The following is a 20,121-nucleotide window of genomic DNA, read 5'->3' as shown; positions in this document are numbered from 1 at the left end:
GCAAACATCTCTTCGTCCACCACAGTCTTCAGTATAAGAATGTCAGTCTAAGACATGGTCGGACAAACAGTTTCATCTCACATAAGGATAGAAGCAGCGTGCAAGGTTCATGACTACACTTGCTTCTCCGGGGTTACTTGCGTAGCCGAGACGCCAGTATCCTCGTGTGCGGGATTAATCTTGAGATTGCCTTCGATGATCTCTCTCTCGAGCTCCTCCATACGACTGCGCTTCTCGAGCTTGCGCCAGGCGGGGAGGCCGCTGTCGAAGACATCGTCCATTTCCTCTAGTGTGAAACCTTTGGTTTCGGGGGCGGTGAGGAACATGTGGATGAAGGCGGCGGTGTTGAAGGCAGCGAACTGTGATACGGAAAGAGGTTAGTCAATGGCAATGGATACTGGACTGGATAGTGCGAGTAGAACATACAATCATGTACATCTTCCAGTTGATCGACCATAGCAAAGGTGGGACGAAGAGGGCCAGCAGGCAGTTCCAGACCCAGTTGGAGGCGGTAGCCAGCGAGACTGCTTTGGCACGGACTTTCGCAGGATAGATTTCAGCCGGATAGGTCCACGAGGTCGGGCCGATGGTCGTGGCGAAGGAACACACGAACAGATAGGATAATGCGATAATCGCCTTCCCCACGGCGGGGTGGTCGGCGACCGTCCACGAGATAGCAGCGAGCTTGGGATCAGTGCCAGGGTTGGGCGCTCCAAAGCCTCCTTGCAGCCCACCTTCCAGGTAGAGGAAAATCGCCTGGAGGAAGAATCCAATGAGAATCGCCGGGCGTCGGCCAAACTTATCCAGGTAGAGAATGGCAGGTAGAGTCAGGGCCGTGTTGAGAATGTATTGAATTGACGCGGTGAGCAGGGGTGATCCGGCACCGGTGCTCTGCATGATATAGACTGTCGAGTTATCAGCATCTTGCAACTTGGTCAAACCAACAATGGCTGATGGTCTATCCTTGTATTAGAAATGTCGAACATACCGATGTAGTACATCATCACGTTCATGCCGCACAGCTGCGACCACATCTGCAAGCTCATACCCAAGATGACACGCTTGAAGATGCGAGGCTTGACGAGCTCCTGGAAGCCAGTGTTTGTTTGCTCCCGCTCCAACGCCAGAGCCTCCTGGATTTCTTTGTATTCGGCGAGGACTTTGGGGTGGTTGACATCTCCATTACCGTGCAGCTTCGATAGCACATTCAGGGCTTCCTCCCAACGGTCTTTGCTAGCAAGCCAACGGGGAGACTTGGGGAAGAGGAACATGCCAAAGAAGAGGATAACACCGGGTACGATTTGGATTCCCCATGGAATACGGAAAGCAGCCGTACTCTGCGTCGGGTTGTTCGGGCCGCCGTCGATGTTGCTCGCGCCATATTGCTGCAGGGTTGTCAGTATGGGAATGGCTGTCATGACGAGCACGAGAGACCCACAATGAAATATTGAATCAAGATACCCCATGTAATAGCCCATTGCTGCAGCGATATAACTCGTCCTCGAATTTCTTTTGGTGCGATCTCGGCCTGATAAACGGGGACCATTGCAGACGCGATACCAACGCAACCACCGGCGATGACACGACCGACGACTAAAAGAGCGATTCCGTTCGACGCACACATAAAGCTGGTAGAAATTAGGATTCAATTTTTTCGCTTCAGGGTTGGTTTCACCTACATAGAGCCAATGATCCATAGAATAGACGAGAACTGAATCGCCCTGACACGGGAGAAGCGATCGGCGATAAAGCTAGAGCACAGCGCACCGACGAGCGAACCAAATGGCATCGCACAAGTGATACTGCCCTGGTAATAATCAATACACAAAGCACAGCCTGAAATCTAGTAAAACAATTACTTACCTGTTTGTATTGACCGCTACCAACTTGGAAATAGTTGGTATACGCAGCGGTGCCCAGGACACCTTAACAGAGTGAGCTTATGTTTTGAATCCCAGGGCTCCAGCATTTCTTACCACTCATAGACGAGATATCAAAACCAAACAAACCACCGCCTGCAAAAAAGTTAGTTTCATGTCTCCGACCTCTCTAGCAGACACTATATGCTCACCTAGAGTGGCAAAGCCACAGAGAAAGTAGACGTTGTAGATTTTCTTCATGGTGACAGTTACTGTTGACACCCGGTCAGCGACGCAGGAGCCAAGGTGGGATCAAGCAGAGAACATGTGAAAGAAGTCCCCAGGGACAGGAATCGCCGTATGTTTAAATATGCCGACTGGCTGCAGTGAATGCAGCTTTGGTCGACTGTCCGAGAGTCACTGGTGAATTTCCTCTAATGTAACACTGCGTGTCGGCTGACGGGCATGATTGGAGAGGAGGGATCAACAAAACAGACCCGGGACAGCGATTGGGAGATCTTTACCTTGCCAGAGGATAGAGAATCACAAGTTGCACGGCGTGGCGGACGCCACCAAATAAGAGGCGCGGTTGTGATTCGACGGGACGGGGTGGTGTCTATGAGTTAGAGTCTCGTATTTGTGATCATGGGGGAATTCAACCTTCCCCGCAGTTGTGATTCTGGGGTAAACAAGGTCTCTTTGAAGCTTTTAACCTTTTCTTCTGTTGCTTAAGCCTTTGAAGTGGGACAGTGGACAAGGCCAGTCTTGCAGGGAAACATCGTGCGATGCCACTGCACACAAACAAAGGAACCTGGGGGGGCAGGCACGAGTCAGGGCCTGAAATCAGTTCCAGGTCCACGTAACTATGATCCTGGGCTCGCTTGCGACCTTCGCCCTCGAATACGACTCTGTCCATCCCGTACCATGAGTCTCGTCAACCCTAATTGAGTTAAAGAACAAAGAGCTGCAGAGCTATGCCCCCTTGATAGGCGGATTATCTCCTTGGGCCCTAATCATGTCCAAGCGCGCCAAGGCTGCTTAACGGGTCGAAATAAGACTCCCAAGACCTTAGTGGCTACAGGCGTTGCACCACATGGCACTACGAAGGGTAAAAAAGTAACATTACTAGTCCTAGTAGGGCACAGACGATGGCAATCAACCAAGGGCAAGCAAAGTTCAGTCTTCCCTCCCGTGACCACGAACCGTCCCAAGCTTAGGGTTACATAAATGTCACGTTCAATCAACAAATCCCGCGGTTGGATTTTCAATCGACACCCGAATCATTCCAAATCGTTGGTTGAACACTATGCAGGGGGCTGCAGGGACTGTCATTTTCTTTGGCCATATTGACTAGTAGTCGAAAGCGATTCAACTGAGTTTGTCACGGCATTATATTTCTTCACTATTCCTATGAGCTATCTCAGAACAATATTTTGTGGAACTTGAATTGCAGGAACTTCTGTTTGGCCAAAGAGCTACCATGACACAATAGGGGTCCATAGAATTAGAAGGGAAGATCGTCCTTAGCATTGTACCTCCCTCTAGATTAAGCCCGCGTTGAAGCTGATAATAGGATCTCTACAGAAAATAGGAAAGGTTAGCGTTGCTGGTATAGTACCAACCTCCTGCTTTTAGCCTACGAACCTTCAGCTCATTCCAGGCCAATGTAGTTGCGAACACCGCAGGGCTAAGGTTACTATGAACCCAAAAGTGCTGCTAACGTGGTTGAATAGCAGTAGCTGGACCATCGGTCTGATACCATAACGCAACGCGCCATTGATAGTCAGCTCCTTGATGGCTACAATACATCAACCGGCTCGTTCTCGATTTTGGCGGATTCAAGTTCATTGCACAAATCGAGGGCCGACTTCAACGCGCCCTTAGTCCAACATCGTTCAACTATCAAACCAAACCAGACTCCCTGGGTGCTAGGAAGACCCTCCCTTCGGGGCCATCTGCCTTCACTAAGTTCTGGTGGGATGTCTTGAAAGATATCAAATTCGCACTTCTCCCCAACCACTACCTCGAACATCACAACTCCCAACTGCCCAATATCTGTTTGTAAGGAATAACCTCCAGAGTCAGCCGTCTCCATACAAGTGTCAAGAGGCATTTTTATGGATTCGGTAAAATCGCAGAGTTTGATTGATAAGTCAGAGTCGAGCAGGAAGTTGCGGCTGACAATATCTGTCACAATAATTCGTCTTTCATGGACATGTGCAAGTGCTCGAGCCATTGCACGAAACCAAGAAAGTTGGAGATCTTTCGATGGCTTATTTTGGCTTAAATATGAGCGTAAATCTCCATTTTCCATCAGAGACAGTGTGGTGGCTGTCTCGGAGAAACCTAGGACAGGAACGACATGGTCGCATTCCCCTAAGCGCCTATATATGGATTGTTCGTGCTGAATGGATTCGATATTCGCTTTGACCTCTTCATCGCTGCTTGTACTCCACCTGAGAGGTAGCTTGAGAGCAAGTTGCTCCCGACGGATGACCAAGCCGGTCCTGCCAATGCCCATAATTTCCTCTTGATAAAAGGAGCCCACGGTATCGATATTGTGGGAGGATGCCATTGATATGTCTGCTACAAACTGTATTGGGAAATCTGGAAATTATTCAGAGAAGAATGGATTGTTGACTGAATCAGCTGAGATACAATGTCCAGTTACGCAAGGGGCTGACAACTATTATATACCCATTGTTGATTATTGGTGTGTAAGCCCGAGCCAAGTCTATTCAAGCCAAGTTCAGTCCCTCGCTCGATTTCCCCAGGAAACCTGCGCACAAAACTAAAAGATGCTAAAACAACCAAGTGAACAAGAGCATTCACGGCCTTTCACTATGAATAGTCTCCTGCATAAAATTGACAAGGTCATCATCCGAAAACGCAATCGTTGCATCCTCGGTTATACCCGGAATGCGAGGCATTTCATCCAAGATCAGCTCTAGCGGTATAATCAAGGGCGCATGTCGAACCCTTCCAGTGTCATACTCCACGCTGACCTCGTGTGTGCATTCTGCAACACCATCTATCTGCTGCCAGCACTCAAGCACGATCTCCTCGGTAGAAAAGGCGACTACCAGGACTAAATGGGTGAAGCTGGAGGTATTCTCCAGCCAGAGACGCGCATCGACTCGAAGCGCATCAAGGGAAGCCGTATCGCCGAATTCCATAATGAGTGACGGGTAACTATCGGGTTGTCTGCTTGCAAGTGGGATATACGCCTGTTCTGCTTCTAACCGCAGTCCGTTGTGCATCGTGTATATTGTTGGGCCGACGTGAGAGAGTATATCGGAAGTGAGCCCGTGATGGTGTTGATATTTACGAATGTAGAACCTTTGGTACATGGCCTCAATGACTCGCTCGCATAGCGGCGATTTGAATTTGATGACGAGGGTATTATGAGCGGGGAAGACTCGCACTAGGAACGTACGAGGGCGATTACACGCTCGCCATTTCTTGAAGTCGAGAAAGTCGGCGTCGGACACCTGTGTGAATGCTATGTATTGTTCGCCGCCGGTCAGGAAAGATCCCAAGTACTCGTTCATGAGCTCTATGACTCTTCGAAGGTCAGTGTAGACCTCCAACATCACATCTTCGCTTGGGTACAGATCCAGAGGATGCCTCTGGGATGCTGAGATGGTCATCGTCCTGGCCCTGGGAAGTTCCAAACGCTCTGAAAAGAAGACAGTGGTTATTCTTTTTTCGATGTCGAGTAGTCTAGTGTGAGTAGAGGGTGGACACAGTGTACCCCCAACGGAGGGAAATGGACTTTTGAGGGATTTTAGTGGAGAGCAAATATTGGTAGAGACAAGATGTATTCATCATGATGAGCACGATATTAGCCGCGTGATGGTCTCAGGACTGCCAGCCCATGGCCTGCCTACTACTCTTGCGCAGTCTTAAACAAGGATACAATTGCCATTATTACGTGCTTCCGTCGCAATCGAGATATATCGATCTGCTATTGAGAAAACGGCAACTGCAACCAACACGCTTGGACCAGCCCTTGCCTTTGATGAACCGAGAAAGCGAAGGAACCATGAATATCGCGCATTATTTCTCCTACGGGGTCGTACAACATACGCAATGGGTCGAAACACGGAACTGTTAGCAATATACTTCCATGGGCAAAGTTCAACAAAAGATAGAATATCTCGCATCATTTGCATAACTGAATTACACCAAAGGTGGCGTGAATCAATGAGCCACATCCATCAGATTCGCAGCTCGCAAGCCCAAAACCGCCCGAACATGATCATACTCGATGTCAAGGTCCTGCTCGCACGCCAGAAGATGCGCTGTCTTCAGCACATTCTTAATCTGCCGGCCATTTAGTTTCACCTGGGCAAGAGAGTCCAGCTGTTCCGATAAGAATCCCCTACTGCCACCCAGGAACTGTGCCCAGATCTGACGCCGTGAGTTGACGTCGAGGCAGGGTACCGAACCGACATATGGATTCGCGACTCAAAAGCCGGATCAATGCTTTCGGCGCGATTGGTCGTTAGGAACAAAATACCCTACGAAGGCCATCAGATTGACTCTTCATCCGTTGGAGTACATCAGACCACTTACCTTGTAATATTCCAACAGTCGCAAAAAGATCGAAACCAACTCATTTCGCACCAGATCTGTCGCATTGCGCGTCTCCATAAACATATCCGCCTCGTCCAGCAGCAGAACCGCACCCCACTTCGGGACCATGCGAAGGATATCTTTCAACGCCTTCTCGACGTTCCCAGCGGATGTGCCGAGGTCGCCCGCACTCAGGACGTACAGAGGAACCCGCATGGCCTCTGCCACACTCTCGGCCGTGAGCGTCTTTCCTACTCCAGGAGGACCACTCAGCTGTAGAATGACGCCCCGACCCTTGCCCTGCACGACATCGTCAAAGGTATCCATCTGCTTGGACTGAGCCTTTGCGATGGCCAGTATCAGACATTTCAGCCGCTGCTGCTCTGCCGGAAGGACCAACGAGTCGAAGGCTTGTGAGTCCCAGACAATATCCCGCACCCCTTCGAGAGGGACTTCGAGCCACTTTTTATCCTTCAGTGAGTACCCACGCAGCATGGGAGTCGCCAGAAGCTGCTTTTCATCGTTGAGTGGTTTGAGGCAGGGATCAACCTTGATAGAGTGGTTGGGGTTGAAGGTATTGAACGCCTCGCCGTCAATAATGATCCGGCTCTTGACGCTGATCTGGATGTGTCGTCCCATGAACTTGGCGGACCCAGGTCCTTCGTACTGCTTGTAGTGATATCCGCTGTATTCCTCCCACAATTTCCCCCGGGCAATGAGATTCTCCCGCACGGCGCCTACCTTCGGGTGAAACTTTAGAGGGAAGATGGGTAGGGCAGTAATTGGCAGTGTACCTTCGAACAGACAGATGCGTTCGTCATGCATCCTATATCCAAAGCTAGTTCCATCATAGTCGATGTACATGGAGGACACACCGAATACCCCATCGGAATTCAACGTGGTCGACAGCAATTCGAAGACACGCTCATGATCGTCATCGACACAATAAAGATGGGCTCCCGGTTCAAAAATTGCCCAAAGAAAGGCGTGAGTGATCACACCATTGTGGATGAGGTCCTTCTTGTGGGTAATGATCTCACCAAGTTCTTCTTCCAGAAGTCTTTACAGATGGTCGACCACAGGCCTTGTCGCGGAGTCTTCGACGTCCTCCCGGGCCTTTGAGAATTCCTCCCACCGGTGGATAAACGGCATGAAGGGCGTCTCGATTTCAACCCGTTTCAGCGTCATCGTCACGCCGGGGTAGCCCTTGAAGAGTTTATTCAGGAATTTCTTGAGCAAGTCATTTTGAACGATAATCGAGTGAATCTGAAGGGGTTTACGGCCATCGTAGCTCTTCATATTCCGCACAATCAGCGCGTACTGGCCAGATTCAGTATTCTCGACCGGGACAGTGAGGTCGTCAGGGTACTCCTTTGTCCACGTCGTGCGATCCGCTCTGTCCGACTTCGTCTTGTAGACGTTGCGGGCCTCGCAAATAGACCCGGCAGGGGCGTATTTTACGCGCTCCGAGTTCTGACCTTGGTGGGTATTAGTCTCTCTCTTCTGGTGTTCTTGAAGGCTAACTGACCTGAGATCATCAGAGTGCCTCCCTCGTATGCAGCTTCGTCTTCTGAGGACGGTATTTCGCTCTCGCTATCGCCGGATTCTGGGTCTTCGTGGTATGGCATGAACATTTAGCTGAGAATATCTCCCGGGCAGATCAAACCGGTATTGAGAAGCGTTGAATAAACGTGCTCTCTGAGATAAACATGGTGAAAGGGCAGGATACCTGACAATCAAGTAGACGATTAGAAGCAACAGCACGGCCTCGGCTGGTGTATCACATCCCTGCTACTTGGGTACGATGCCCGAGTCACTGTCTCGGGAACAGACAGCTCCTGTCTGCCTTGGCTCTCTAGTTGCCTGAACAGTGGACAAATCGGACTCCAATAATTCTGCCGGTCGCCTATATGAGCCTTGTTGGGTCAGAGGCTGCCGCTAATCAAAATCTATCTACCCAAGTAATCAGCCTAGAGTGAGGAGAGATGTGCACGGAGCTGTCTGGAGGCTCTTCCAATAGTTGTCATTGGACGATACGATCACGTGTCGTCGCAAGACCCTGCCTAATTGATACAGTGAAGCTTCCCCACTGCCATCGGGTCTCTCCGATATTAAATGTCTTAATTTTGTGGACAACATGGGGGAAAGTTTGCTCTTGCCCAAGAGTTTTCCGGTCATCCTATGGACGGGTCATTATGGCCGTTTGCGCCGGAGTGCAGATCACCAGCCATCTTCACACCTTGTAGCACAAATGGCCTGATTCCATACGTAATAACGCAAACGCTTGATGTTATCCTACCCAGCTAGAATGGACTAGATTGAATATTTGCCCTAGAATCATGCTCACACAGCCGAGAATCATGTTTGACACGTATTGCTATCACGGCGCACTGCCTCACTGACGTCTTGTATACATTCCTCCTACGACATCTACTCATATGCAATCCAAATTGTCTCAAATTAAACTCTCAGTTAGCTATAGCGAGACCCTTTAGTTACGAGCCAAGGCAAAGCCACATCTACTATAGACCAACTAGCTATCTCGCCGCTGGTTCTCAAAATGCCGATACACCGCAACAAAAGCTTCCAACCAGGCAATCTCCCTCTCATCATGAGCGTCATACTGTCTCGCCCAGCCATCCATGGCATAATTCAACGCATCCACCGGACCCCTGGGAATGAAGTACCAAGACCGGCTATCCTCATGCATGGCTATTCGGGGTAATCGACCCTCCTCCTCGCCACTATACACAAACCGCAGCCCCTCAACCACGACCCTGACTGAGACACCCACCTCCCCCAAGCTCTCCGTCTTCTTCATCAACACCACCTCATCAACTCCATCGCCGCGCAACCCACACTCCACCCCCAAGCCCTCCAATCCCTGCAAAACAACACCCACGTCCGATCAAACGGCACCAACGAGAAATGGCCGTACATGAACCACGACGTGCCGGTCAACGTATGGCCCCACAGCAAAGACTGCCTCGCAACCCGCTTCTCGGCGCCCCTAATCCGCTCCACAATATGCGGGATATTCTTCCGCGGCGTCTGGCTGGGGTCGACCATTTTCTTTAACACATCTGGGTTAGCCTCCAGCAAATCAGCTGCCTTGTGCAGCTGGACAGCCTTCCGCTTATTAACTTTCTCTTGCGCGTCTTGGATGGTGTTCCACCCGGCTTCTAACCCGGCGATGGTACCTGTCTCCCACACGGTGGGGAGTGGGGCGTAGCGACTCAGGACGTCCACCTTCCAGGAATCCAGATACAGCTCGTCGATGAGGCGATGGCGCATGTAGTTCGTGATTTCCTTGTAGTCTGACTTGAATGTCTGTGCGTTTAGGGCCAGCGGCGATGTCAGCGGTGCTGCGGTGAGGCTGTGGGCTGCGCAGACTGTGCGGTAGAGGTCTGCAGCTGCGCGGACTTCGTCGAGGACCCCGGTGTCATGGTGGAAGAGACGACCTAGGGTCGGGTGCGTGAGGATGTCTGTGTTGATTTGGGCATTGTTGTGGCAGATGAGCCGCAGGATGTCCCAGATGCGGATGTCGTTGAGGATTTGGTGGGCCAGCTCTCTGGGCAGGGTGGAGAGGGAGGCGATGACTTTGTGGTTGGGCCCCATGTTCATATATGTATGGTATAAGTTGTAGTAATTCTTTCTGAGGTATTGATATTGCGTTGGGATTGTTTGGGGATGGAGGTGGGTAGATATATGTCACGAATACGTGCTAGTAGATCCTTAGCCGCACAACCCTACTAACAAATGGGGCCGGAAACTGAGTGACTCATGGATGAAGGGTTCCACTCCCCCCACCAACATCTCAGCCTCAGGGTCCGAGTATATAGTTCACGCTATGTCCCGGCCCCTTCGTATCCATCATATCCAAGTATCCTGCTACAAGATGATCGAGACGAAAGAGGAAGACTACGCCCAGTTCATCCAAACCCAACCCCCATCCACAATCGCAGCATGTCTCCGCCGCGACCAGCTCCTCTGCCAGGAGAAGCATCTCCCCAGTCCGCTCGCCATGCACCTCCCCACACAGCCCTGTGAGCTCCTGGACGCAATCTCCCAACACCTAATCCCAGATAGCAGCATCCCCGCGCCCCTCCGCAGGCTGCAATGCCAGGGCATCATCAGCGGAATCAAAGCGTCCGTGAACCAAATGAACAGCATCACAACCTGGACATCGCCAACCACTGAAAAAGGCACGGGGCTAATCCCCAGAACACAGGATTTCCAATCCGCGCTGCGCGTGCTAGAATACCTCCAGAAATACCCATCCATCTCGCAGCTCAGCAACAGCAGCCCGCTCACAGATGTGCTATCCTCCGTGAAAACGCAACTGGCATTCGAAGACGGACTGCGCGCCGTGAACCACCTACACATGGCCCACAAAGACAGCCGCGTGGACTCAAAAGCCAGCTACAAAGCCCGCCGCCGCAAGGGCAACTGCTACATGTGCCATTTCGAGATCCGGGATGGCGAGGCCCACGATACGTACCCGTCGCTGTGTCGCCCCTGCGGCTCGTTCAACCTGGCTGAATCGGCGCTCTCGCAGCCCCCGAATCTCAATCTGAAGGGGAAGACCGCCCTCGTCACGGGCGGCAGAATCAACCTCGGCTACGAGACCGCGCTACGCCTGCTCCGCTGTGGAGCTAGTGTCATCGTGTCCTCCCGGTATCCGCGCGACGCGGTGCTGCGGTATGCGCGGGAGGTGGATTTCGGGGGGTTTTCGGCGCGGCTCAAGGTCGTGGGGGCGGATTTCCGCACGGCGCGAGATGCGTTTCGGCTTGTGGAAGTCGTGAAGAGGGTGTTGGATGACTGGGCGGGGGATGGGACTGCGCTGGATATTCTGATTAATAATGCGGCGCAGACGTTGACGGATCCGGTGCGCTCGGAGACGAGGGCGATTGTGCGGGAGGAGAAGTTGGAGGAGGAGGCTGGGGCGCATGGGCTGATTGCAGACGATGGGGGAGCGGTATGTGCCCAAGCTTCGCGGTGGGGTTGGCAGTGCCTGGGGCGGCATTGAGGATCGTGTGCGGCTGCAGATTGCAGGGAGCGCGGAGTCAGAGTGTGTGGAAGATTCTGGAATTGTGCAGAAGGGCTTGGGTCCGGGGGAGGATGAGTCAAGGTCGTCGTGGACTCAGAGCCTGGATCAGATCCCGTATGAAGATGTGATCAGCGCGCAGGCGGTTAATGCCTTCGTGCCGCTGATTCTATGCCGCGAGCTCTTGCCCCGAATGGGGGCTACTAGCAAGTCGTCTCGGCCCTTGGGATACATCGTGAACGTGTCCTCGCGGGAGGGGATCCTGGAGAGCAGGACCAAGTCTGCGAGCAAAGCTGGTCACCATGTTCACACGAATATGTCCAAGGCGGCGCTGAATATGATCACGGAGACGGAGAGCGAGTCGGCGTGGAAGCGGCATGTCGCCATGAATACGGTAGATCCTGGCTATATGAGTGCTGCGCCCGAGTGTCAGCGGGCAGACGGCTGCCCGATTGGATTCGAAGATGGTGCTGCCAGGGTTCTGTGGCCGATTGCTATCGGAGAACGCGAGCATCGGGTGATTTGTGGACGGTTCATGAAGCATTTCGGACACCATGATGCTATTATATCGCGAGGAATATGATATATTCATTATAGTTATGAAGCTAAAACATGGACTAAGTGGTTCGTACATTATCGTATACCATGGCAAGAGCATGTGCATATTAACTTCATGCCCTATCCAGCCTTTTCTCCCTTACCCAGAAATACCGTAGCACGAACAGCATAATCAACATGCAGACATCCAGCGCTAAATTCCAACTATATCCAATCAAATACCTGGGCGCATCAACCGTCTTCCAGACACTGTCGATGTCAGTCAGCGTAAGCATCCACTACACACACGGGCGAGAGTCACTTACAAAAGTGGAATCCACGCGCCAAAGGTATTCCCAATAGTGTTCATGGCACTAATCACCAAGGCCCGCTCCTCCGCACTGCGGGCACAAATCTCGTTCGCCCAGGCATAGATGATGGCCGCAATACCGTCCGCCGTGCCGGACAGAAAGAATGCGAAGAATTTCAGCCCGACCGGAACGTTCCAGATCGCAAGCACCAGACAGGCAAAGATGTTTAGCAGCGCAGTGATCGCGATCAATGAGACTTTGGCGTCGTAGATATCAGAGATCACGCCGCACACAATCGAGGCGACGATAGTGACGGCTGGCGACACGGTGGTGATGGTGTTGATGGATTCGACGGAGTACTTCTCTTCTTTGAGCCAGAGGGACAAGCCACTATTGGAGGAGACTCCGTCCGCTTGGGAGAAAAAGAAGGCAAAGCCGACGAGGACCCAAATACGCCACCCTTTCAGGATGGTGACAATTCGAGGGATGGTAAATGGTTGACGTGGCTCGCGGTGTTCGGCGGCCATACGTTCCTGTGCTAAGCGAATCTCATCCTGGGTAAGGTAGCGGGAGTTGCATCGGTCTGGAGTACTAGGAAGTAGGCATAGACCGAGAAAAGCGATGGGAATAGTACAGGCAAAGCCTATGGATGTCTGTTAGAAGGCACATCTGTGAAAATAGGGGCGATACGGCTTACAGATGATGTATAGCCATCTCCACCCTTCGATCCCATACCGGCCATCCAGCCGTGCATAGGCACCGGCTTGGATATACCCCGAGCTCATACTGCCCACCTGGCTGGCGACGAAAAAGATAGCACCACGACGGGCCAGCTCCGACCTCTTATACCAGCAGCCCAGATACCATTGCACAGCAGGGAAAAAGAAACCACCAAGGGCTCCGACGAAGAAACGAAGCGCGTAAAGCTGGGTGACACTGCTGGCCTTGTACTGGGCCAGTGTAAACACACCCCAGAATAAATCTGCCGCCGGGAGGAAATAGTTCACCGGACAGCGGGTCATCTAAGCTGTCATGTTAGCATTTTGGTATCAACTCATCGCCAATACGCGACTAACCAACAATGTCAGAGGAATCTGCATCGTGATGAATCCAACCCTGCATGACAAGTTAGAAAGCTTCACCCCCTGCACGACAGCTAATAACGAGCTTACATGTACACCGTGTTTAGATAATTAAGTTGATTCCCATACAACTTCAGATCCTCTTTCATACCGCTCACATAGGCAGTACTCGTCGCCGACGAATCCAGCACCTTCGCCCAATGGGCCAGAAATAGGAAGACGATGATCAAGCCGTCCAATTTGAGGATCAAACGGCGCTCCGCTGGAGTATCTGTTGGCGCAAACCATTGATACCATTTTTGCCGCTCTGCCGTGGGCTGTGCAGGCTGTTCTGAGCCCTCTTTTGACTTAGATCTTTCGACATCCGACGTCTCTGGTGGAGAATCAGCGGTAGGGGCTGCCTTTTCAATCGGATAAGACATGGTGCATATGTAGTGCCAAGTCCTGTTTACATATATCAAGCACGTTCCTCACTTTGCATGTCTGTGCAGTTGGTTGTGGTTCTGAAACCTAGGGGACTACTTTTTTTGATCGTGCAAGCACGCCATCGCTCGCGTCTGTGGCGAGAACCAGTTGGGACCGAACTAATTGATCAGCGGGGATTAGCGTTCGGTTAAAAGACGATGCTTGGTTGGTCTATGCAAGGAGCTGGTCTATCCTGCCGTCTTTATCGATTAGCATCCGCAGCGTCGCCAAGCTTGAGAGGTCGAACGGTGCACTGCTCACTTTAGCTAATGAGAACAACGGAACTAATAATTTTCATATCAAATTAACGAGTAAGGATCATATGTGATGTGGCTATGTGTATATTTAATCAAGACAGTAGTGTATGGCTTGGTGTTGTTGTGAGAAGAATTCCCCACGCTGGGCTTCCGAAATATATGTTTGCACTAGTCACCCACCTGACCAATATATAAACGTACCTCTTGCCCAACTCCTTTCAATCAGCATAGCGAATCTCAATAGTATGTTACCTCTTCTGGCCGAATGTAGAACCGAGGTCCCAATCATATGCGAGCTTATCAGATTCGTCGCTGTGGAATGTTAAGGCTCGCCGCTGTCATTTGGCTCCACTGTTTCGAGCCTCGACCGGGTGTAAATCACAAAATGTAGGCACTAATAGACCGCATCATATATTCCACAGGTATCAAAGCTCCCTAGAGACGGGAGAGCTAGTTTGTTATCCCAAGACCTTCTCACTGTCAGTGATGGGGCCTCATAGCCAAAGAAAATCTACCGCCAGAACCCTCGACGGCCAAAGTTAAACAACGAAGTGCCCCTACTTGCAGCAGCAATACAGTATCAAGAAGTGAGATGGGACAGTATTGCGAATTGGTCATGGTAAAGACAAACGAACTGAAAAGTCCTGGCTAACATATCTCGTGCGACACATATCAATTCCACGCTCCATCACTGTGATTCATCAACAAGAGAAAAAAAAGAAAGAAAGAAAAAAGCTCATGAAGATCTCCAAGCCCAGGATATATCAACGCCATTCAACGCCGCCGCACAAGCGATAATCATCATCACATAATACACTCCACCATGAATGAAAGTGGACAAAGGGGGACTGTCAAAGCGACTCAGAACCGCGACGAGCCATCTTCCGTATCTAAGGTATGACCACATCCATTAGCCCACTCACAATTGAACAAGGCCTATAGAGGAACACCAGACAACGTACAAACCGCAGATTCGAGATCCCTCGGTCGTGGTTCTTTCGTGCGCGACTCTTGTCGAAGACCCCCTAGGTTTTTCAACCGCACCGACCGCATATAGAGCTCCTGGTCGCGAGAATAATTGTATCGATGCGCAGAATGGTCGGTGGGATAGACCTGTTTCCACATGGCGGCGCCCAGCGATACCGCGGCCAGACAGGCGACAATGACGATAACGATGATGCCCGCAGTTGGGATACCCATGGTGGTCGGATGTGTCGGATGTGGACCGGCGAGGGTGTGTCACGGAGTAAAGGCGTCCTTGATGAAGGTGACTTGGGTACGAATGGTGCTGTCAGCACATGGTTTCGTTGTCGATATGTACCGTTCCTGAGTGGTTGATGGTGTCGATGAGGTTTCGCGACAGGATGCGGATATAAGTAGAGGTTCGAGTCCAGCCCAACGCTCAACTTCCGCCCGCCGACCCGCGAGTTTAAGTAATGGGCAAGTGATTGGTATCACCGACTTATGCAAGCCTCCCAATCCCAACTCTTTCGATGCATCGGGAGGGCCGCTTTCTATCACGATTGGCTGGTCTCTGCTACTTCCGCGTCCGAGTGGAGCGACGCTGGTGAATCTGATTGGAGAGGTATGGCTCTTTTCTTGGTTTGGGAAGTATTTATAGCCATTGATAGCTGACGCTGTCTCCAATTTTTTTTCTTTCTTTTTTCCGCGTTAGGGCATCTTGTCACGTTTACCCTACAAAGTTGACTTGAAACGCCTCAGACCCAATGGTTCATCCTCACCGAGGTTCAAACCACAACGGTCTCGATCCACTACAGAAAAGGTACCGGGCGACGGGCCACTCGGGCTCCGTAGACGGATCCGCCGTCTCCGAGTCTAACAAAGCTTGTTCGTCGTCGTGCCGGTTTTATTCGATGCCCTCCATTAGGCAGCAAGAATGACCTCGGCGTTAAGCGGCAGAGAATTCACGCCGGACGATCAGACCAGCTCCTGCGTTTGATCGACCCGACACAACTGATTCATTCATCGTTGTTTCTGCGAGATATTCCTCGGTTCGACCCGTCAGCTCTCGCTTACTATTAAATCAAAGCTAGTTCGCTGCTAGTTAGCACTGCCACGCAGGAACCATGTCTCAACGCTGTAGTAGACGCGTTAATGGGCGGGAAGTGTTAGTGCCTTGGTTTGGTTCCCTCGGCACTGTATTAGCCAAGTAAATCACCAAGACAGGGAATAGGCACCCTCGTTCTTTCAAATATTCTCTTAATATATCCTGTGCTAGGTCCACTCTGCCGAGGACTAGAAACTGGAGTGCACAACATGAGTTGCGGAGAGTTATGTAACCGTACTAGAAATCTTTCCACCAAGTGTGAATTTCAAGTGGCTGTTGCTCTATTATGGATATTTAATTTCAGTGGTGCAACGTTGGACAGAATGCAACGCTGACAGATATGAAATTGCATGTTTCAGAAGTAGCATTGAACAAGGCAGCCCTCGGGATTGTTGCTTTCATGAGTAGATTCATGTGTTCTAGTACCTATACTACGGAATCTACCGGTATATCGGCGCGAGAGGATGGCAGAAGTACCAGGACCCGTAACTCGAAATAATACAGAGTGACTCTAAACAAACACTATTCCAGCCCTAAGTCATCAAGGCCTGTTCTTCTCCACTCATAATTCTCGATATTATGACGCATCACCGATCTAACGTTGTCAGACCGCGTATTTATAGCCATACTAATAGACAACCCATATTCCCGAGCAGTACCCGGGCTTCTTGCCGAAGAAGCCACTCTTTATGGGTTCAATAAAGAACAACTATGATTATAAAGCCCGTACATGTGGATCCACTAAAGAGCTCCAATCCATATCCTAAAAATATCCTTGTCATGACTGGCTTATTCGCTCTTCAGAGTATTTTTAATGTCTAGGAAATGAGAACAGCTCCTACCAAGGATGTCGGTAAGTATAGGACATGATCTATCGAGAGCTGCCAAAATCTATAATATGAATAAAATGATGACAATTAAAAGTGATAAGCCTACCTCATATCCAAGGTTACTAGATCAACTCGATCCATTAATGATAATGTCAGAGATCTTCTCCGCCAGCATATCTGTAAACCATCAGCCATTGTCCGCTCCATGCTAAAAGTAGGATAAAACTCACAAACCGTCGACTGAGGATGACCCGGAGGGAGGAACGGGAAAGCACTAGCATCCACAACACGAACGCCCTCAATGCCATACACGCGGGCCTGATTGTCCACCACCGCCATTTCATCGTCGGCGGTACCCATCTTGCAGGTACAGGCGGCGTGCCAGAGTGTCATCACATTATTTTTGATGTATTCCAGGATCTGTTCGTCGGTTTGCACGCGGTTCCCGGGGTTATACTCTTCTCCTATGACAGCTGGTGCCATGGCTTCGCTCTGGAAAGCTTGGCGGATCCGCTTGAACATTGCCACTGCTACTTCCTGATCAGACTTGGTATTGAGCCAGTTGGGGTTGATGATGGGTAGGTCGGATGTATCGGCCGATTTCAGGGTGACATTTCCTCGCGACGTAGGGGTGATCAGCACACCCAGCATGGAAGCGTACTGGTATCCGTCTTTGGGTTGGTCTGTCAAGAGGTTGGAGACGGCACCCATATAGCCTGCGCCGGAAATGTACTGCAGTAATAATGTTAGTGGATACTAGGAGTGTAGATACAGTAATGGACCAAATACCTCAGCCTCTGGCCAATCACTCGTAAAAGTGGCCAAGTCCTTCAGCGTCTGGCTTGTGAATTTAGTCCGCAGGCTATCCGGGATCTTCTCCCAGGCCAAATAATCCGCCACCGGGTTGGTCAGAGGCCCGCTCTTCATAATGGAGGAGTTCAGAAAGTCTTTGACGAGGTTTAGCAGGTTCGTCGCGATCTTAGTGAATGTATCCACAGTAACCCGGTATGACGGTGCAAAGAACGGATGGTCCCACATATTCTGTCCAACACCTGGTCGATTAGCAAGTACTTCAATATTGTGTTGGTCTAGTATATCTTTTGGTCCGATGCCAGAGACCATCAAGAGCTGCGGGGATTGAAAAGCGCCTGCAGAAATAATCACTTCTTTCTTTGCGCTCAGGGTAAAGATATTCCCCAGCGGGCCCTTGACCCGAACTCCCGTGGCCTTTTTGTTCTTGTCAAACAGCACTTGCTTAGCCAGGGTATTCGAATACGTGGTTAGGGAGGGCGCTTTGATGGATGCCAGGAATGCGCTCTGGGAGCTGCTCCGAAGCTCGTTCTGCGGGCTGATGGTCGAAGCGCAGTACTGAGCGCCCATTAAAGACCCAAGATTGAATTCCTGGGTTTCGTTGATGCCGATAGCCTCCATTCCGCGGCTCATCCAGGTGGAAAAAGGCATCGCGTAGTTCGCGTATGATACTTCAAGAGGACCGCCTTGGGACTCATACGCGGCTGCGTCGAAACCAGTCGTTGCATTCGCGAAGCGGGTCTCGTGTTTGGGGGTGTGAAGTGTACACTTTTCTTATAATAAGGCAGGACCTGGTCGAAGGTATAGCTGCTGTCATTGACGGCCGCTGCCCACTGTTCCATTGATTCGCGCGTCGGTCTGGCACTGCATTAGTTCATTCGGAGATTCTCATCTCACAGGGGACCGACCGTTGGTAAATCATGAAGTTCATGGCGGATCTGCACAGACTCATCAGTAAACATCGGCAACTTTTGGTAGAAAAGAGCACATACGAGCCACCTAAGCATTTTCCTCGCGCATAATGTATTGATCTCCCATTAGCACCGGGGACCTTCTCCGCCACAAATCCCCAATCATGGAGAGCTTTGGTATTGGGATCCGATCCGACAGGAAGAACGTCTGCGGCGGGAACCGCAGCTACCGATTCCAATTCATATAGTCCGCCTGCCTCCACCAGGGCCACTTTCAATGACTTCTGCGCCAGCCGGGTGGCAATTACATTTCCGCCAGTACCGCCGCCGACAACGACGTAGTCAAATGACGAGTCTCCGAAGCCGCGCGCATCCACCCGAGATACGTATGCATCTGGCTCGGTACTTGGAACAGCGTTCGTGCCTAGGGCGAGTGAATGTAGCACAAACGAGACAAGCGCAGCTCGGCGCATCTTTCGGGTAATGTTAGGCAAGGGAATTCCATCGGAGCTTTGAATGGTACTTACTTTGATGTGAACCATGTAGTATTAGAAAGGGAAATGGCCGGTATTCTTTTGCAAGATCTACTATCAGTCGTCCCAACCCCAAGGCGTGAGAACCTTGACACATATAACCACCTCCTGAACATGATATAGTCCACTCCGATATGAAGTCGGCAGTCCACAAAATGAGACATGCCTGCTAATTCTGAGAGTCTAGCTAAGAGTGAAGATCTGACATCAAGCCACAATATTCAATCTATACTATTTGATTTGTCCGGTCTCATTTAAGAGGTAGGAATGAAGCAGCCGTGCTGGTGTCCTACGTATAAACTAAAACTATCCTGGCAGATATTCCGATCTTGTCAGGCCTCAAAATCAGGACTATAGCGAAGACATGCAGATCGGAAATTAAACGTCACGTCCAGGGGCTCGTTCGCCTTGAATTCAGCACATTGATCTGGAACATACATACTCTCAAAGAGGAGAACTAACCTCGTCGGTACTAGTCCACTCTCTCTCTCTCTAGGGCTTATTCGTTTGGTAATGATCGTTCGATATCCGAAGTGGGCTCTCAAACAAGCTGTTTCGGCAATACCCCGGGGTAAACGAAAGTATCTCTGGTTAGTGTAAGTCCAAAAATAGGTGGAGGGAGCGAATGCAGTTAGGTTTTAGTTTCAACATGGAACTTGAACCCCTGATACACGAACGGTTCCCTCAAAGTCAAAACCCAACTTTGAGTCGGATCCACAGTCATCGTGCGGATCCACTGTTTGGTTCATGACTGACTCGTGGAGTAGAATAGAGACCGCTCATACTCGACTTTTGCGTTCTTTTGTTCTATTCTTATTTTATCTTTTTTTTTT

General features: G+C 50.7%; 9 protein-coding genes across 9 annotated transcripts; 1 reads left to right on the top strand and 8 right to left on the bottom strand.

Annotated features, from left to right (window-relative positions):
• Positions 1-113: 113 nt before the first annotated feature.
• Positions 114-2,120, bottom strand: ANOM_009041 (sugar porter family MFS transporter; the record flags this gene model as incomplete). Its single annotated transcript, XM_015554297.1, has 8 exons — positions 114-359; positions 427-905; positions 989-1,385; positions 1,439-1,628; positions 1,680-1,807; positions 1,864-1,925; positions 1,977-2,015; positions 2,072-2,120. The coding sequence occupies 8 exons, from the start codon at positions 2,118-2,120 to the stop codon at positions 114-116; spliced, it is 1,590 nt and encodes a 529-aa protein (XP_015404280.1).
• A 1,537-nt stretch (positions 2,121-3,657) lies between these two features.
• On the bottom strand, positions 3,658-4,434 carry ANOM_009040 (uncharacterized protein; the record flags this gene model as incomplete). The annotated part of the gene is made up of 1 exon (XM_015554296.1): positions 3,658-4,434. One exon carries the CDS (start codon positions 4,432-4,434, stop codon positions 3,658-3,660), a length of 777 nt encoding a protein of 258 aa, XP_015404279.1.
• Positions 4,435-4,687: 253 nt separating this feature from the next.
• ANOM_009039 (uncharacterized protein) lies at positions 4,688-5,509 on the bottom strand (the record flags this gene model as incomplete). The annotated part of the gene is made up of 1 exon (XM_015554295.1): positions 4,688-5,509. The coding sequence occupies one exon, from the start codon at positions 5,507-5,509 to the stop codon at positions 4,688-4,690; it is 822 nt and encodes a 273-aa protein (XP_015404283.1).
• A 553-nt stretch (positions 5,510-6,062) lies between these two features.
• ANOM_009038 (ATP-binding protein) lies at positions 6,063-8,065 on the bottom strand (the record flags this gene model as incomplete). Its single annotated transcript, XM_015554294.1, has 5 exons — positions 6,063-6,272; positions 6,311-6,382; positions 6,438-7,497; positions 7,573-7,915; positions 7,966-8,065. The coding sequence occupies 5 exons, from the start codon at positions 8,063-8,065 to the stop codon at positions 6,063-6,065; spliced, it is 1,785 nt and encodes a 594-aa protein (XP_015404284.1).
• Positions 8,066-8,970: 905 nt separating this feature from the next.
• On the bottom strand, positions 8,971-10,055 carry ANOM_009037 (uncharacterized protein; the record flags this gene model as incomplete). Its single annotated transcript, XM_015554293.1, has 2 exons — positions 8,971-9,249; positions 9,297-10,055. 2 exons carry the CDS (start codon positions 10,053-10,055, stop codon positions 8,971-8,973), a joined length of 1,038 nt encoding a protein of 345 aa, XP_015404287.1.
• Positions 10,056-10,287: 232 nt separating this feature from the next.
• ANOM_009036 (putative short-chain dehydrogenase) lies at positions 10,288-12,067 on the top strand (the record flags this gene model as incomplete). Its single annotated transcript, XM_015554292.1, has 2 exons — positions 10,288-11,415; positions 11,486-12,067. The coding sequence occupies 2 exons, from the start codon at positions 10,288-10,290 to the stop codon at positions 12,065-12,067; spliced, it is 1,710 nt and encodes a 569-aa protein (XP_015404288.1).
• An 88-nt stretch (positions 12,068-12,155) lies between these two features.
• Positions 12,156-13,836, bottom strand: ANOM_009035 (putative pantothenate transporter; the record flags this gene model as incomplete). Its single annotated transcript, XM_015554291.1, has 5 exons — positions 12,156-12,291; positions 12,348-12,975; positions 13,030-13,354; positions 13,409-13,448; positions 13,505-13,836. The coding sequence occupies 5 exons, from the start codon at positions 13,834-13,836 to the stop codon at positions 12,156-12,158; spliced, it is 1,461 nt and encodes a 486-aa protein (XP_015404285.1).
• A 1,161-nt stretch (positions 13,837-14,997) lies between these two features.
• On the bottom strand, positions 14,998-15,336 carry ANOM_009034 (uncharacterized protein; the record flags this gene model as incomplete). The annotated part of the gene is made up of 2 exons (XM_015554290.1): positions 14,998-15,026; positions 15,099-15,336. 2 exons carry the CDS (start codon positions 15,334-15,336, stop codon positions 14,998-15,000), a joined length of 267 nt encoding a protein of 88 aa, XP_015404286.1.
• Positions 15,337-17,161: 1,825 nt separating this feature from the next.
• On the bottom strand, positions 17,162-19,228 carry ANOM_009033 (GMC family oxidoreductase; the record flags this gene model as incomplete). The annotated part of the gene is made up of 6 exons (XM_015554289.1): positions 17,162-17,211; positions 17,265-17,766; positions 17,824-18,585; positions 18,636-18,702; positions 18,753-18,782; positions 18,837-19,228. 6 exons carry the CDS (start codon positions 19,226-19,228, stop codon positions 17,162-17,164), a joined length of 1,803 nt encoding a protein of 600 aa, XP_015404289.1.
• Between the last annotated feature and the right edge of the window lie 893 nt (positions 19,229-20,121).

This window comes from Aspergillus nomiae (genome assembly GCF_001204775.2).
Source record: "Aspergillus nomiae NRRL 13137 chromosome Unknown contig00274, whole genome shotgun sequence".
NCBI classification, from domain to species: domain Eukaryota; kingdom Fungi; phylum Ascomycota; class Eurotiomycetes; order Eurotiales; family Aspergillaceae; genus Aspergillus; species Aspergillus nomiae.
The sequence above is the reverse complement of the archived record's forward strand: the minus strand, read 5'-3'. Positions and strand labels throughout refer to the sequence as shown.